The following is a 17,680-nucleotide window of genomic DNA, read 5'->3' as shown; positions in this document are numbered from 1 at the left end:
CTGCTGCTGCTGCTGCTGCTGCTGCTGCTGCTGCTGCTGCTGCTGCTGCTGCTGCTGCTGCTGCTGCTGCTGCTGCTGCTGCTGCTGCTGCTGCTGCTGCTGCTGCTGCTGCTGCTGCTGCTGCTGCTGCTGCTGCTGCTGGCTGCTGCTGCTGCTGCTGCTGCACCACTGCTGCTGCTGCTGCTGCTGCTGCTGCTGCTGCTGCTGCTGCTGCTGCTGCTGCTGCTGCTGCTGCTGCTGCTGCTGCTGCTGCTGCTGCTGCTGCTGCTGCTGCTGCTGCTGCTGCTGCTGCTGCTGCTGCTGCTGCTGCTGCTGCTGCTGCTGCTGCACCACTGCTGCTGCTGCTGCTGCTGCTGCCACTGCTGCTGCTGCTGCTGCTGCTGATAATAATGAATGATAATAATAACCACTGCTGCTGCTGCTAATAATAATAATAATAATAATAATAATAATACCACTACTACTACTACTAATAATAATAATAATAATAATAATACCACTACTACTACTACTACTAAATAATAATAATAATAATACCACTACTACTACTACTAATAATAATAATAATAATAATAATAATAATAAACTAATAATAATAATAATAATAATAATAATAATAATAATAATAATAATAATAATAATAATAATAATAATAATAATAATAACAATAATAATAATAACAATAATAAATAATAATAATAACAATAACAACAGTAATAATAGCAATAAACAAATAAAAAAAAAACAGCTCATACAACTTTCCAAACCACAATTTACTTTTCACGATCATCTCAAGTAATAAAACAATCCAATCCATCAACATTATTTTGGCGGATAACTTCGTCACCTCACCCCGCCCTGCAACCTTTCACGCTGCGATCACCCGCCAAATAAATCCCTTCACTAAATCACCACCACCACCACCACCACAGCGAAGCGAGGAGAGAGTTGGTGGAGCTCATCCATCCACATCACGCAGCGGGAGGAAGGGACGGGAAGAAGGGAGGAGATGATAAGAGAGGTAATGAAGAGACGGAGAGAAGGGATGCGGTGGTGATGAAGGGAAGGGAGAAAGGGATAGAAGGAAGAGAGAGAGAGAGAGAGAGAGAGAGAGAGAGAGAGAGAGAGAGAGAGAGAGAGAGAGAGAGAGAGAGAGAGAGAGAGAGAGAGAGAGAGAGAGAGAGAGAGAGAGAGAGAGAGAGAGAAGGAATGGGGGAGAAGACAAAGCGAGGAAAGGAGGGGAGGCACAATCAAACTTCTCATCCTACATACTATAAGAAATGCCCAGTGCGATGCAAAAAGACCGTTTCCAGGCACACAAGAGTGAATGGTCTTTTATTGCTCCGTGGGATGCACAGCTCACCTGAAGGCGGTCTGCTCTGTTGGTTCCGGATCGTTTGGCCCCCGCCAGCCGTGCCTCCTTGCAGCCTGGGATCGCCCACCCGTGCCCAGTTCCGTCAGCACCTCCACCACACACTCCGCCCCCCGCGCCGGTACACTCCTTCCTGCCTCGCTGGGTTTTCTCTTGACAACCTTCTTGGATTGGGAGGCGCATGGTGAAGGACGTCCCGCGTCAGGAACAGCAAGACTCGGCGGGGCGTCGATCCCCATGGCTACCTCAGCGGTGACCTGCGACCCTCAGTCTGAAGGAAATTAGGATTATATTGATCATTTAAAATTTTTAACACCTTGATAGGAAAGGTTGAAAGAGATACACACAATATTACAATTAACATATCAAAACTTAACAAACCTTAAGCATAGATGTATAGTAGCTGCCGAGCACCAACCTTGCCAATGTGCACCCCAGGCAGACTGCTCACGGTTCACCTTGCCCCACGTGTCACATGGAGACGCTGACGCTGAGAGGCGAGCGAAGCCTCCACTTCCCGGCAGCAGAACCTCTCCTTTGAAACAATCAAGCCTCCTTAGTGAAGTGAATGTAGTGAGCCTGTGACGATGCCTCAGTACTTCAACTTCACGGGAACGCGATGACAAACTAAGCTTCCACGAGGATTTATCGGGACTTATTCCAAACCAAATAGGTTACAATACTGAAAGACTCGTCATCTGAAACAATGAGATGAAACGAATCTGTTGGCGGATGACACGTCCTGCTTTTACCACAACCTAGTTTTTCATCAACCTTCACCAACGACTCGGTGTCTGTATGACTAACCGCGTTAAGGAAGCTCGACTTTCGAGTAAATCATGAAAAATATGATAAATAATCAATGAAAAAGTCAAATTTAACAAAAAAAATACAAAGGAACACTGTCTTTACCGCTTCCCAGCACTAACCAAACAGCTGACTACTCCCTGGACCACCGCCCCTCCCAGCTGCCGACACACAGCCTCTCGCTCACCACCGCCGCGCGGGGCTGGACGGTGAACCTGACTGATGGTCCGTCCACACTAGCGGGCAGTGCACGTGGGCAGAAGCGAAGCGTTTGACCGCCAACATTTTCTCCGCCTTTGACCGGCTGCAGACAAGCAAACTGCTCGTTTGTAGACAAGCGATTTCACCGGGCACTGCTCGCCAGGCCCTGCAGACATACGAGATTACAATGTTGGCTCTATGTCCATGACTGCCAGTTTGCCAGTCTTTACACCATTTCTTTTTCTCCACTTTCTCCTTTTTCTTTTTCTAGGTCAGCAAAAGTATAACTGAGCACAATAACAGCTTTTTGCGGTCCTTGGTTCTCATGCTGTCATACCGCAGTCTTAATCAGATACACGGATCCGCTGCCTGGTTGTACGGGTGCTCGCCTCTGACTGAAACAGGCAAGCGTTGCTGTGTGGACGTCGGTTTCTGTGAGCACGGCGGGCTTTGCCCGTCACGGGCAAAGCCCGCCATACTTTGCCCGCTAGTGTGGACGGACCATGAGGGCTGAAGCAGTAACACTACGCAAGGGAACACAGGGAGGGAGGCGGGGCGTAGTGAGGCAGGTGGATGTGGGATGAAATAGACCAAATTGTATGTCAACTGGAAGCGACGAGATGGCACTGAATCGCTCCTTCGCTCCACACCGATTTCTTTCAAAAGGCTTTATTTAGTTGAAGTGACACGGGTTTTTAAAGACTTTTCTTTATGATTTCAGTGACAGATTAAACAAATTTCTACAATATTAACAGAAGAAACACTCAATGGAACGTGGGTTATCATCTCTCCGCATTTTTTGAATAGTTGTGACGAGACCGCGAAGCATTTCTGAATAAGGGACTTGGGGTTTGAATGGAAGTAGTGATTTAGTCTTCCCTCAGGTGGATCTGCCCGTCATCCCGCCTTCCCGCCCTAACCAGCCTGTCCTCACATTCCGTGCGATGAGAGGCTCGGGACGCAATGCAATTTGTAAACAGTCACGTGAAGGTCGTCTGCTGGCGGTAACGGTGGTGGTGGCGGTGGTGGTGGTTGTAGTAGTAGTAGTAGTAGTAGTAGTAGTAACAATATGCACAACAAGATGAACATGAAGAAGAACAAGAACAAACGCACAGAAGCAGCAGCAGCAGCAAGCAAATCCGCACTATGCTAACTTAACCATTATATTCTTTCTCTTTCATTTTTTTTTATTACTTAAGACATTCCCTGCAGCCAACCAACACACACACACACACACACACACACACACACACACACACACACACACACACACACCGCGTAGTGTAGTGGTTAGCACGCTCGACTCACAATCGAGAGGCCCGGGTTCGAGTCCCGGTGCTGCGAGGCAAATGGGCAAGCCTCCTAATGTATCGCCCCTGTTCACCTAGCAGTAAATAGGTAAGGGATGTAACTCGAGGGGTTGTGGCCTCACTTTCCCGGTGTGAGGAGTGTGTTGTGGTCTCAGTCCTACCCGAAGATCGGTCTATGAGCTCTGAGCTCGCTCCGTAATGAGGAAGACTGGCTGGGTGACCAGCAGGCGACCGAGGTGAATTACACACACACACACACACACACACACACACACACACACACAAGGGGAGTGGGGAAGAAATCAAAGGTATACATAATCATATTGACTTTAGAAATCTATATATCTAGGCCTATATGTAGTAGTAATAGTAGTAGTAGTAGTAGTAGTAGTAGTAGTAGTAGTAGTAGTAGTAGTAGTAGTAGTAGTAGTAGTAGTTGTTGTTGTTGTTGTTGTTGTTGTTGTTGTTGTTGTTGTTGTTGTTGTTGTTATTTTTGTAGAAGTAGTGTATTTGTGAATGATTTGAAGTTTTGCAGCAGTAGTAGTAGTAGTAGCAGCAGCAGTAGCAGCAGCAGTAGTAGTTGTTGTTGTTGTTGTTGTTGTTGTTGTTGTTGTTGTTGTTGTTGTTGTTGTTGTTGTTGTTGTTGTTGTAAAAGTAGTGCATTTGTGAATGATTTGAAGTTTTTGTAGTAGTAGTAGTAGTAGTAGTAGTAGTAGTAGTAGTAGTAGTAGTATATATAGCAGCAGCAGCAGCAGCAGCAGCAGCAGCAGCAGCAGCAGCAGCAGCAGCAGCAGCACCACCACCAGCAGCAGCAGCAGCAGCAGCAGCAGCAGTAGCAGTAGTAGTAGTAGGGAGTAGTAGTAGTAGTAGTTTATTTGTCTATCTATCTATCAAGTTATTTCACCTTATTTAATTTCAACTATTTAATTCTTATCTCCTATTCATGTTAACCTCCAATTTCTACCTGAGAAAGACAACGACACTTGTTTTCTTCTGTCACAGTAAATGTTGATTCTTGGACGAAAAAGAAAACCACCACCACTACCACCACCACCACCACCATCACTGCCTCCACCAGCACCACTACCACCACCACCATCACTACCTCCACCACCACCGCCACCCCAACACAACAACGATGTAAAAGTAAATAATAAAGATTCCTCGTTTACACGGAGCAGCCAACTGAATATCCCTTCCTGCCCCCTCCACATCCCCTCCTCACACACTCCTCTCCTCGGTCTGTCCCTCCCTTCCCTTCCCTTCCCTTCCTGCTCCTCCACGTCCTCTTCCTCTACACTCTCCCCTTCTCCCCTCCATCTTGTCTTGTCTCCCACATACTAAATTGAGAGAGAGAGAGAGAGAGAGAGAGAGAGAGAGAGAGAGAGAGAGAGAGAGAGAACAACGCTAGGATGCATGAACGTTCCAATATTTTTTCTCCAGATCCAGTGCTGTGTCATTAAATAGATTCATGTGCGAAGAACAGACGATCTAGGGACACGACACGACACGAGGCTGAGACAAAACACCTCCAACCTGCCCCTCCCTGCCCTACCGGCCATTGTGCTCGTCTCTCGGGGCTCGAATCCCACAGCTAGCGGATAAATGCGAGTAATGATCCTTTATCAAGGGAATCAAATGCGACTTAATCTGTTGAAATGAAGGTTTTAAGGTTCCTAGTGACTGGCGAAGACCAAGGACGCTGTGAAAATGTGTAATTATTGCCTTTTGTGAGGCGGTGTGTTCCTCCTCTTCCCGATAATCCAGGTTTTTATAGTCATTCACACACACACACACACACACACACACACACACACACACACACACATGATGACAGATCAAGCTTCCTATCCACAATACCAGATAAATCAATAAATAAAAAAAAGGGAGAGGGAGAGGTGACGGAAATGAGACTAGTAAAGCAAAAAGTAATCCACTGTGCATATAAACCAACAGCCCAACGGATACAAAACTCCTCTCATTCCTTTTCATCTCCACGCCTTACCCAGAGTTTGCCTTTATGATGAAAACTTCGCTTCTCTATACGCGAATATCGTAACTTTGCTTTCGCCTCCGTCTCGCTACAGAATGTGGTGACAATGACACGAAAAGGAACAGTGAGACTTCATCTGTCATCGATTTTAGGGAGTAGATAAGGAACAAGCTCAATGTCACCAACTTAACCAGTCCGTGCGGTGACGAATGACGCATGTGGTTCCCGCGCGACATAATTCATTACAAGGGGCCGCAGGAATAATAAATACTAATTAATATGCCGTCAGAGCTACCTTGTGTTGCTTTACTTGTTTCCTTCCTTCCTTCCCCTCTCCGGCCTTCCCTCTGCTCATTACGCTCTCGAAATAGAAAAGGTTTGGAAGGGGAGAGTGAATCTAGACTTGTCCTTCTGAAGTGACTTAGAACGTGTGGCGAGGGTTTCTACCTTACTCTGCTATCTAGGTAACTATCAAACTAACTAACTGACTGACTGACTGACTAATTGATTGACTAACTAAACTAACTGACTGATCGATTGACTGACTGACTGACTTTACTAATTGACAAACTAACAAAATGAATTCATAAATGTTTGCATGGACAGAAAAAAAAAAAAAAAAAAAAAAAAAAAGCCGCTTCCAACCTACATAAAGATTTAAGAGACTGTGCGGCTGTAGTACAAAAACAAGAATCTGAAAAGTTATGTGACGATGTGAAAACTGCCCAATACTAATAGGCTTATCAGAAGCTATCGATGAGGAGCCTTGACATGGTAAATCTGGGCCACCACCGAAGCCTTGGTAATCAAAAAAAACTTTCCCAACAATCCGTAATTTTTCAGGTGGTCTTTTGCATCGATTTATCATCTTTTTTATGTAGTTTATTAATTTAGTCCTATATTTTTCCCCTCTTCTTCCACTGAAAAAAAAAAGAATATAACGTTTCTAGCCTATTATTTTTACACCCTTCCATCCTCTATTCTTTTGCGCTTACTTATCACTTAATTGGTTATTTAATCCTATAGTTTTTTCCTCTTATTCCACTGGAAAAAAAAAAATAAAACGTTTCTAGCCTATTAGTTTTTCCTTTCCATCTTCTATTCTTTTGCATTCACTTAGTAGCTACTTCATTGGTTTGTCGTCCTGTTACTTATTTGGGGAGTGGTGCAGGGAAGGGACAAGAGATAAAATGAACGCCTTTTTAAGTATTAGTGTGCCCCAATTTCTCTCCAAACCAAGCACTCCCTGAACGGACCAGACACCTTGAGGGCTCCGTGCAAACCTCAGTGAAAAGAATACAGCACTCAAGGGAGCTTCGCGTGTCTGGCGGAACCAAAGTCTGTAATTATTGCGTAAAGAATAGACCATATCGTCGTTTTCCGGAGCAAGGAAGGTCACAGGGTGGGGGTAGCGACCATTGATTCCCAAATAACTGGTTGCAAGGTGGCTGGTCATCAATTAACTCACTTGGAAGGCACAGCAGTCTCATATAGCAAGTCTGGCCGAGCAAACCACACATCCCGCTCAAGACTCCTTTCACGGTCCATCTCTCTCTCTCTCTCTCTCTCTCTCTCTCTCTCTCTCTCTCTCATATTCTAAAACACTTCTTCGCCGCAACTCTACTACTGTAAAAAAGGCTCTGGAAGTTACTAAGGATGTTTTCTTTACGACTCTAGAGACAGATCAACTAGATTTGTATATCATCATGAGAAGAAATACTCGTGAGAACAAAGCCAATCAGTGTGAGAAAGCAAAGCGTTTCGAAACATTCATAAACACTCTAGTTGAAGTTACACGGGTTACACATTTTTAACCCTATGGTCTTTATTTCCCATATTATAATGTACAGTATGATTACGGCTTTATCGATAAACATTTCATTAGTTTTTCTTCATTTATTTGTACAGGTATTTTTAAAGTGACGCAACCTTCACCAAAGCAGCAACCCCTAGGAAAGCACGAGGCGGCCAGGTGTTGATGGGAATGTTCTATACATGACCTTGAGGGCGAGGCTGAAAGAGGCTGCATGGGAGAACACAGGTGGAGGGCGTGATAAGTAAAGGGGTGTGGAGGCAATGTAAGCACAGAAGGAAGCGCAGACGTTAATTGATTCCCATCGATGTTGGTAAGTTTAGCATCTTCTCTTCGTCGTGATCGGATAGTGCTCTTTTTATCGTTCTTGCTTTCTTCCTTTAATTTCTGATTCCCTTCCGTTTTTAACGTTTAATTCCTCCTTTCTGCAAAGTTTCACCCTATAAGGAACCAACACTCATGAACTCAAAACCCTAACATCACTGTCTCTTCTCAGTCAGTAACAATGAAGCTACCGGTGACCGCGACAGTGGCGTTGGTGGTGGTGACGGCGACAATGGCAGCGGCGAGGGTGGGCACGGTGCAGGAGGATCGGCCGCTGGTAGAGGTGAATGAGGGGCTGATCCGGGGCCTCACCACAACACTCTACAATATCACCTACTTGGAGTTCCTCGGGATCCCCTATGCCACCCCGCCCACCGGCCCTCTCAGATTCAAGGTGAAATGGTAGTGAGTCAATAACTCAGGTTATAGGAATGGGATAAACTGAGAGAGAGAGAGAGAGAGAGAGAGAGAGAGAGAGAGAGAGAGAGAGAGAGCGCCACAATAATAAACTCAATGTGTGGAAACTTTACAAGCATCAACAAAAAAAATAGATTAGAAAAGACTATATGCTGCAATTTCTAGCCAGTATCGTTTTGTGAGGTGGGCGTAGAGCAAAAACAGATGTGTCAGAGTGATCAATGATAAGAAAGACGTGCCGGATAATAGCGAAAGAATGAACCGATAATTTTGAGTGATTCTGAGGGAAAGTTACCAAAGAACAAACGGATGCTAATTAACATTCGTCTGTGGGTGCGTGACAGAACCCAGTCCCTGCCGCGCCGTGGGAGGGGGAGTTTGACGCCTCCACCCTGCCGCCTCCTGTGACCAGCTCGTCTTGATGGGTAGGGAGGATTGTCTCTACCTCAACGTATACACTCCGCCGGTGAGGAACTTATGCAACACCGTATCATTATCCTACAAAAGAAAATGAATAAATAGATGAATACATAAATAACCAAATATATATATATATATATATATATATATATATATATATATATATATATATATATATATATATATATATATATATATATATATATATATATATATATATATATATATATATATATATATATATATATATATATATATATATATATATATATATATATATATATATATATATATATATATATATATAACCCTTCAGTACCATGACGCGTTTTCATATTCATTCTGCTTACTATTTGCATGGTGGTTTTTTATACAGCTTTAGAAACTGTTATGAGGATTAAAATAATGAAGACTGTGGCCATTAATCTTCTGACCTCCATAGACCCTTGCTAATATCAATAAAATTGTCTAATTGTACCAAAAATCATGGTAAAAATGTGTCCCGGTATTGAAGGGGCTAAAAGCACGACAAGCGAAAGGAACTCCAGATGTTTGAATACGATAGAAGACAAAATTGTTTGCTTTGCCTGTATATTAATCAAATTTTGTTTATTTATTCAGACATTTTTCTATCTTATTTTATCCATTTACTTTGCCTTCACTCTCATTTTGCAGCCGTTCCTTCTTTTTATCTTCTTTCCTTTCATTGATGTGTAACGATTACTGCGTGTGTGATTGTGTATGAATTTTCTGTGCGCTGCAGGACGCCCTTGAGACTGACAACCCGCTGCCCGTCATGGTCTACATTCACGGCGGCGCTTACTACATCGGGGGCTCCTACAGAAACCACGGCTTCCAGGAGTTTGTGTCTCGTGGCGCGGTGGTGGTCTTGATGCAGTACCGCCTTGGACTGTTTGGTGAGGACTGGTGTGAAACTATATGGGGCCTCTCCCTCTCCCTCCCTCTCTCTCTCTCTCTGACTACACATCTTCATTCCAGGGTTCTTATCCACGGAGGACGAGGCAGCCCCAGGGAATCAAGGCCTCAAGGACCAGACACTCGCACTCCGCTGGATAAAGGACAACATCGCTAACTTTGGAGGCGACGAGACCAGGTGGATACCGATACATTCTGACGCCTCCACCAACGAAATACTTCTGTGTCACTGCTTTACTGCATTCCCAAGGCTTTATTTTAAGTTATACAAAATTTTAAGCGTGTTTTATGATTCTAATGACAGATTAACGAGATTTCTTCATTATCAATTTGAGAAACATTCGTGAGAACCTGAGTAATCATCTCTATGGACTTCAAAAATATATAGTTATATATATTAGAACAAAACATCTCAGAATACGGGCCTTTTAATCTTTACGACAGAAGTACAATCATATAGACCGCATTCTACTCCTTGACTAACCCGCTATTCTCATCAAATGCATGCCAATACATTCTCCATGCACCTTCACCTAAACAGCCTTTATCAAACACAGTAGTAGTGGAATCATACAGACTGCACCACACGCTCTACATAACGGCGGGCTATTCTCATGCCTGCAGAATCACAATCATCGGATCCAGCGCAGGCTCCACCTCCGTCCACTACCAGATGCTGGCCCCTTCCGCGGCAGGTGAATTAAGTGCAGTTACTGTAGTGTGTAGTGTTGTCGGCGTTAACAAAGCGTTCCACTTCACAAGGAACTCTCATGAACTAAACACATGCTTCCAGATAACCAAATTACCACCATCTGGACGCTCTCTCCTCTCCTAATTTCGCTTCACTTGAGCCAGATATTTATACTATCATCGCGTTATCAGGGCGTTCCACTCTTCTTGTAGCTCCATCAAACTAAGACCATGCTTCTAGATATGCCAATAGTCATCGTCAGCTGGCTTTATTCCTTACTTCCTTACAACATTCTTAATTAAGACGCTGTCTGAATGAAAATTCTTTAGCCCGGGAGACAGTGACTGGCATGTCTCAGGCACTTTCTGGAAGGACATCAGTAATACGGGTTGGTGTCGTTCCAGGGCTGTTCACGGGTGCCATCATGGAGAGTGGCACCACGCTGAGTCCATGGGCGAAGGGGCGAGACTTCCTGGCCACAGCTCAGGCCGTCGCCGAGAGGTAAGCCGCTTACCGAAAACAATGGTCAGTCAGCTACAGTAAAGAACAAGGAAAATGTTCATGACCATTTACCGACTATTATTATTATTATTATATCAAGGAGGCTGGCCACTCCCCAAAAGATTAACATTCCATTCACAATAACCCATTGAGTTACATGGTTCAGGTTGCGTGTCTGGAGTACCAATGTAATACGTGAACCCACATTGCAGATTTGATTGCCCCACACTGCCCACTGACGACCTGGTGGCTTGCCTGCAGACGGTGGGGGCTCACCTTCTGGACATGTCTTACTTCACTCTCTATGTAAGACCTAACACAGACTTGTAACCCACTTCGTCCTCAGTACGGACAAAAAACAGTCAAATTCCCTTCCTATCCTTACTCCAGTACACAAACACCACTTCTTCCTCTTCCTGTCCATGAAAGAAAGCACTTTGTTACGTCTCTTTTCTGCCTTTTCTCCATAACACATCAACATCACTTCCCTTCCTTCCTTCCCACAGACCTCCATCTGCAGAATCAGACATAAAAATTAAAGAAGTGAAGATAAAAGACAAAAAAGAAATACATTTTCTTTCAAACGAAAACCTAATACCTTTTCGTATGTCCTATTGTCCTTTAAAAAAAAATACATACCAAACAAAACCTATGTATTTCCTTTTATGTATACTCCTCCATTTTTCCCTCAAGCAAATACTTAATACTCTCTCATACGTCCTTTCCACACTCCACACAAAGGAATGGAACCTGCAGCCATTCTACATTGGGCCACGTGTGGATGGTGACTACCTGCCTGAGGAACCTGCCTTGCTGCTAAAGAAGAGCAATTACAACCACGTGCCTACCATCATGGGGGTCAATAGAAATGAGATGGCCATGGAGACTGTTGGTAAGATGGCATTACTTACTTATTGACATCATTCAGTAATTCCTCAGTTATGGAGACTATTTTTCCCTGCTAGCTATGTAGACTGTTGGTAAGGTGGTATGTGGTATTGCCTGCTTGGTTCATTATTTTTTTTAGCTTATTTTCCATCACTTATGAAGGAGGGTCAATATTCTTTTATGATGGCCATGGGGACTATTAGTAAGGATGGTCATCATGGGTTTGTACAGGGCAGCAGCTATCTATGTATGAGGACAGCTGGAAAACATTGGGATGGGCATGACCAAAGCAGACAGCAGGGAATTGTCATGTTTACATTCACAAGTGGTTCTCTCTAGCTTTATTTTTCATCTCTCTCTTCCTCCTTCACAATCAAGATTAATTTCCTTCCTTCTCCAGAGATGTATTCAGTCCCCAGCCTTATCAACAGTCTTCTGGGGCACTTCAACACCAGTGGGCCAGCAAGCCTCCACCTCTACCCTGATGAGGAGCCAGCCACTACTGCCACCACCACCTACAACTACTACCTTGGTGGTATTCATATCACAAAGGACGATGCCAACAACCTCACTCAGGTAATTCAGTACACTGCAAATGATGCCTTAGGATGAAGCACAGGGTAAACAATGACTAGAGCACCTACAGACTGTAGTCTTGTAAATGATGAGGAAAAACAAAATGTCATTAATAAATACCTGCCACAGTGAAAAACATTCATTATCTCAAAATTATAGTAGTACAAGGGGTCTTTGCAGTTTGTTTGCTCTTCCATCCACCTTTACTTATTTTTTCCCACATGGTAGATGTTCACCGACTGCCTGTTCCACATCCCTCATGACTGGACTACACAGTTGATGAGCACTACTGACCTACTGTTCACCTATGAGCTGGACCACCGCGGGGAACATGGCTTTACTAATGACTTCCTTGATGTTGGGCTCGACTTGCCACAAGCCAGAAACTGTGAGTCCTCCTTTGCTCCTTTCAATGATCTACTCAATTCCTATACTGAGAATTAGAACCTGACATGAGCAAAAGGATGATGAAAGTTAATTTATCACTGAATTGTTCTATTGCTATCTACCTCTGCTTCAGACATTTCCCATGGAGACAACAACCAGTATCTTATGTACCCAAAATACGCCAACCTACACACAGCAGAGGACAAGACGGTGGGCAACATCTTCACCTCAATGTGGATCAACTTTGCTAGCACTGGGTGAGTAGCCCTTACCTAGTACATACATACATTCATACACAATGGTGACCCAACATCAGGGAAACAGCAACAGAAAAAAAAAATTTTTGAATATACTTTCCAAAGATGAAAGTGTGCTGTCACTAGTTTCTCCTAGGTGAGACAAAAGAGAATACAAATGAATATCATTTTGAAATGGTTAAAAGTGTGAATGATGAGTGTGTGGTGCTTTGTCTGGGCCACTATACACACGGAAAGATAGATAAACACAATTTTGAAACCCATCTTGACTATCTTCCTTTACAATGGGACATCAACCTCATATAAAGAATATCTAATAATTTCCTACTTTCAAAAAAGGTAAATCTTGACCACCTTGCCCTCAGGAACCCAACACCTGATGACTCCCTTGGCTTCACGTGGGAGATAACAGACCCAACAAACATGCAGCACCTCAAGATCCTGCCACAGCCATACATGGAAGCAGATAAGAGGACACAGACGAGAGCCTTCTGGGAATCACTGCCTCTTAGAATTAACAGCCTCCTTCATCATTAAATGTATTCCTACTGTCAATACCTTAGATGTTAACACTAGCCTAATTGAATAAACAATTTCACCGACCGTAGTGCTATTTACACAAGACAGAAACAATAAATTTTGTGAGAGAGAGAGAGAGAGAGAGAGAGAGAGAGAGAGAGAGAGAGAGAGAGAGAGAGAGAGAGAGAGAGAGAGAGAGAGAGAATCTTACTAAACTATTGCTTGACTATGCCTATTAAGATAACAAAAAGGGACCATAATACTAAAAAGTAACAAACTTTATTAAAAAACATGGGTGCACCATCATTTATAATTATCTTACCACTACTCTTAATATATAACAAGGTGAGAAGTCAGGGATTAGGGGGTAAATGAGAGGGATAAGGAATATACTTTGGTACAATGTATTACAAGAAGCCTTTCGTCTTTCTATTGGGAATACTCTCCTCCTGTAGTAACCTTTGCATAAGCTGATGGTGGATCTTAACTCCCAACTCCTGTGCGCTCTGTTGAGTCAAGAATACCACGTCAGAATGAAAGTTTGGAGTGTCAACTCTCATCGTTGTAAAACGTTTGATCAAATAGTCTTCAGAACTTGGACGGTTTTGAGATCCCCATGACCTGTAGTAACTGTCTTCAAGAAACAAGACCTTAGATCAATGGCTCATGATTACCTTCAATTATCATTTTGTTTTACAATTACCGCTTTAATTCAAACAGTTTTCAAGAAACAGACCTTAGAACAGTGTCTTATGATTAATTCTTATCAAGTTTTAGACTCATTACATCTTTGACTGGGTTAAGTACAAACAAGTCACAGAATACAAATTTGTTTGTACCATAGTAAATATTTCAACTTTAACCTATACCTTATCAAAGTATGATGCCCATGAAAAGCAAGCAAGCAAACAAACAAGTAGGCGAGCAACAAGTAGAGAGGAAGATAGGAAGCAGTAAAGAAAGTATGAAAAACAATCATTATATCTTCCTTATATTCCAGCCTAATCTAATTTACCATATGCTCTTCCTTTCAAACTCCCTCTGGGTGGCACAAATAGAGGTCCCCACCCTTTGTTTCTGCCCGTATGTCCCATTCTTGAATACTCAAACTCCTTAATCTCTCATCCCTCTGATACTCTAGTAGTATGCCCCTTCCATTTCATAAGTGGCTTTCTCTGCCACCCAAAACATCCACTTCACCGTTGCATTTTCATGTTATTCTTACATTTCTTTCCATTTTTTAAACCCATCTTAAGGTGCTGTCTGACTACCTCCACTTCAAATTTGTTTCTTTGAATTTTTTGTCATTCTTCTAGTAGAATTATTTCAATTATAGCTTCAAAATGCTCCTCATGATTCCTTTATACATGGCAGAGGATCCCAATGGTAATGAAATATAAAATGGTTGTCATCATATATCACCACTCAATTCATTACAAAATTTGCAAAAACTGAGAACTTCCAACATAAATCGATAATTGTTAGAAAAATTCACACATTTTGCAAATTGTAAAGATGAAACGCAGCAGCTACGCTACACAATTAAAAGATAAGTGAAATCAAGTTAATGACAAAGTATGTGATGACAGCAATGAAAGAGTAGGTTTTAGAAGAAAGTTGTCCACTCAGAGCACCAGAGTGAACAAGGACAAACACACTCAAGCAGTATGGACAAGATGTGGATGATATTAATGATCACTTACTTTGAGAGAAGCTGAAAGAGTCTGCGGTGCGAAAGTCCCAGCTCCCAACTGCTGTGTGGTGGTGATGAGGCCCTTGGGAGTGACACCAACCACCACCTGCACAGGCCCACAGCACTCTTCCTCAGGGGTTGGGTCAATCACTGTCAAGTTTTCTGTTATCTGTGAGATGAAAGGGGCATTTATCACATTACAGTGATACAACCTGTCAACTATTTGCCTGTCCACCTGTCTCTGAGTAATTGAATGAAATGAAATAGTGAGAGAATATAGTAAAAACTGTCTCAAAATAACATACATTCCCAACACCATTTTTAGGACAATTGATGGAAATAATTGTTCTGAAATGTTACATGGCTTTCAGTTTATTGAGAAGGATGCAGATATACATTTTTTAAAGTTTAAATCTCATGAGTCTAAATTTTCACACCACCCAGTGTTCTAACCTTCCTTAATGAAGCATAACACTAACCCTCAAGTGTGTGATGAGGATTGGAGCATTGGACACATCCACTCTGTCAACTTCTTGAGGGTTGTCTGACACCATGAACTCCAGCTCTCCTCCATCCTCACCAGTGATGTATATTCTAGGCATCCTGGTGGCCCACAGTGCTGCCTTCACTCCCAGGCTCACTGTGTCAAACAAGTTCCCACCACATTCTAGAATCTGAAAGGAAATATTGTGAAAGCAATGGAAACACGGTCAACTGCTAAATGAACGCACATGAGTCATCCATAAACTGGCAAGATACGGATGACTCACCTCCACATCCACATAGAGCACCTTGACATGCTTGCCAGGCACCACACACAGCCTGCTTGTGTCAAGGGACAGAGGGGAGGAGTAGAGGCGGTCCAGCATTGCACTCAGGCTGGTAGCCAAGTCCTCTCCACCTCGACCTTCAAACTCTGGGGCCGCATTGGCTGAGCTGTGAAGGAAAAGCATGTAGAGATAAGAACTGTAAGATCAATAGGGGATGACAGAGCTAAAGGGTTAAGAGTGTGAATAATGTGTGTATGAGTGTGGTGCTTTATCTAGACCATACTGTTTGGGGTTAATGGTCAGGTATACAGTTAGATGGATAGATGACTCAAGTGATTGTCTTGGTGTTTATAGTCAGGAATTCTATGTACCAAGATTTCAATGTGTTTGTCTAATTTTTCCTGCAAGTGGTTACAGCATTACACAGGGTAATGCAAAACTAGTAGACTTCAGAAAAATACTCAAATTCTCTAAAAAGCTCTAAAGAATGGCCAAAAAATTACTGCATCTTCAGAGTTGGTTTAAGGGAAATTACAGTAGAGAACATTCATAAAATAGAAAAAACAGATCCACACACACACACACACACACACACAGACAAAGACAGCTTCCCATATTTCCATACCAGTTGACAAAGAAGTGTATCTGTCCATCGTTGGGCTGCTGCGGTGGTGGCGGTTCCATCTCCATCTTGACGGTGATCAGAACATCTGTACAGCCGAGGCGCACTCGTGCTGACCCATTGGCAGTAGACACCAGGCCTGTCTCAATCTCCAGCTGCCGGTAGTCCAGCCGCTCCCGCCCATCCACACGAATGCCCAGCTGTCAAAAGAGGTGCTGTACTCATAACATATTCAGTATTTTTTTTTTTTTTGTCAAGGGGATTCTGGCCACAGGGAACAAACTAGAAGAAAAAAGCCCATTAAAGAAAAAACACTTAGTGAGAAAAAACTACGCCAACACATGACCAACCTTAACATTTCACAGACAATTTCCTCCACTTGCTTGACTGGGCAGTGGTATCATGGGAATAGCCTTAGCCAACTAAACCTGACAAAGACTGCTGTGTGAATGTGTCTGCTCTCTCCCCGCAGTGAGATGGACTCTGTGCTTTCACTCTTGTTATTTCTAATGTGTCAACCACTTACCACCATCCATTCTGAACAATTACAAATATTCCCTAAAGACTCCAAAATTCATCTCAAGATCTGTCCTCGCACATCACTCAGCTTCAACGTTGAGGTTAGTGAAGTGAGTATATCTAAAGCTAACCCTGAGATGACAACGGTAGTATTAGTTATATAGAGTAGGTGAGCATGAATCATTGCAGCTTACCTTCACTCCATCCACAATGTATCGCTTCTCCGCCTCACTCAAGCTGATATCTGCCATTACTTCTCTTTGCTCTTCACCTAAGCCTGTATATCGCCTCTTGGCTCTTACGAGTTCTATTAGTCTTGGCGTTATTAAGGTGCCAAGAGTTTTTTTTCCCTTTCCCCCCTCGTCCTGCTCCACGCGCAGCAGCAGCACCACCACCACCACCAGAAGTCAACAACACAGTTCAGACGTTCACACAGACAGACACCACGAACACCAACACCATCACACCGACTCGCCGAAATGAAGCATGGCCGCCGCCTCTCACCCTCACGTCGGCGTCGCGCTTCCTTTATTTTGCAGCAGCGAAAAGATAAACGAGAGGTGAAATAGTATTAATGACAGCAAATTATGTTTAACTATAATTTTAGTAGTTATAATTGTAATAAACTAAAGTGAATCATTGTCATCATAAGAGTAGCACCCCT

The 17,680-nt window shown here is 43.2% G+C and overlaps 2 protein-coding genes across 6 annotated transcripts in view; one reads left to right on the top strand and one right to left on the bottom strand.

Annotated features, from left to right (window-relative positions):
- The window catches only part of LOC123507159 (exosome complex exonuclease RRP42-like), a 30,244-nt gene extending 12,732 nt beyond the window's left edge, over positions 1 to 17,512 (bottom strand). For 2 of the 5 annotated variants that reach the window (XM_045259809.1, XM_045259810.1), the window contains exons 1-5: positions 17,211 to 17,512; positions 16,501 to 16,697; positions 15,876 to 16,041; positions 15,585 to 15,779; positions 15,116 to 15,274 (exon numbers count right to left, since the gene is read on the bottom strand). In XM_045259809.1, coding sequence (XP_045115744.1) covers positions 15,116 to 15,274; positions 15,585 to 15,779; positions 15,876 to 16,041; positions 16,501 to 16,697; positions 17,211 to 17,267 — 774 coding nt within the window. In that variant the 5' untranslated portion in view covers positions 17,268 to 17,512. Of the gene's footprint in view, positions 1 to 7,465; positions 8,736 to 11,083; positions 11,300 to 13,671; positions 13,919 to 15,115; positions 15,275 to 15,584; positions 15,780 to 15,875; positions 16,042 to 16,500; positions 16,698 to 17,210 lie in introns of those variants that run through there. The other 3 variants (XM_045259814.1, XM_045259811.1, XM_045259812.1) reach the window with 3 other exon arrangements.
- LOC123507157 (venom carboxylesterase-6-like) lies at positions 7,667 to 13,496 on the top strand. Its single transcript, XM_045259808.1, is given in 14 exon segments — positions 7,667 to 7,809; positions 7,993 to 8,214; positions 8,582 to 8,636; positions 8,639 to 8,703; positions 9,421 to 9,574; positions 9,657 to 9,771; positions 10,218 to 10,288; positions 10,689 to 10,785; positions 10,998 to 11,091; positions 11,527 to 11,677; positions 12,074 to 12,249; positions 12,478 to 12,637; positions 12,770 to 12,893; positions 13,259 to 13,496. Coding segments are annotated over 14 exon segments (1,662 nt in total). The 5' UTR covers positions 7,667 to 7,803; the 3' UTR covers positions 13,431 to 13,496.
- Positions 17,513 to 17,680: the final 168 nt, after the last annotated feature.

The sequence above is a fragment of the Portunus trituberculatus genome, chromosome 21, assembly GCF_017591435.1.
Source record: "Portunus trituberculatus isolate SZX2019 chromosome 21, ASM1759143v1, whole genome shotgun sequence".
NCBI lineage: Eukaryota > Metazoa > Arthropoda > Malacostraca > Decapoda > Portunidae > Portunus > Portunus trituberculatus.
The sequence above is the reverse complement of the archived record's forward strand: the minus strand, read 5'-3'. Positions and strand labels throughout refer to the sequence as shown.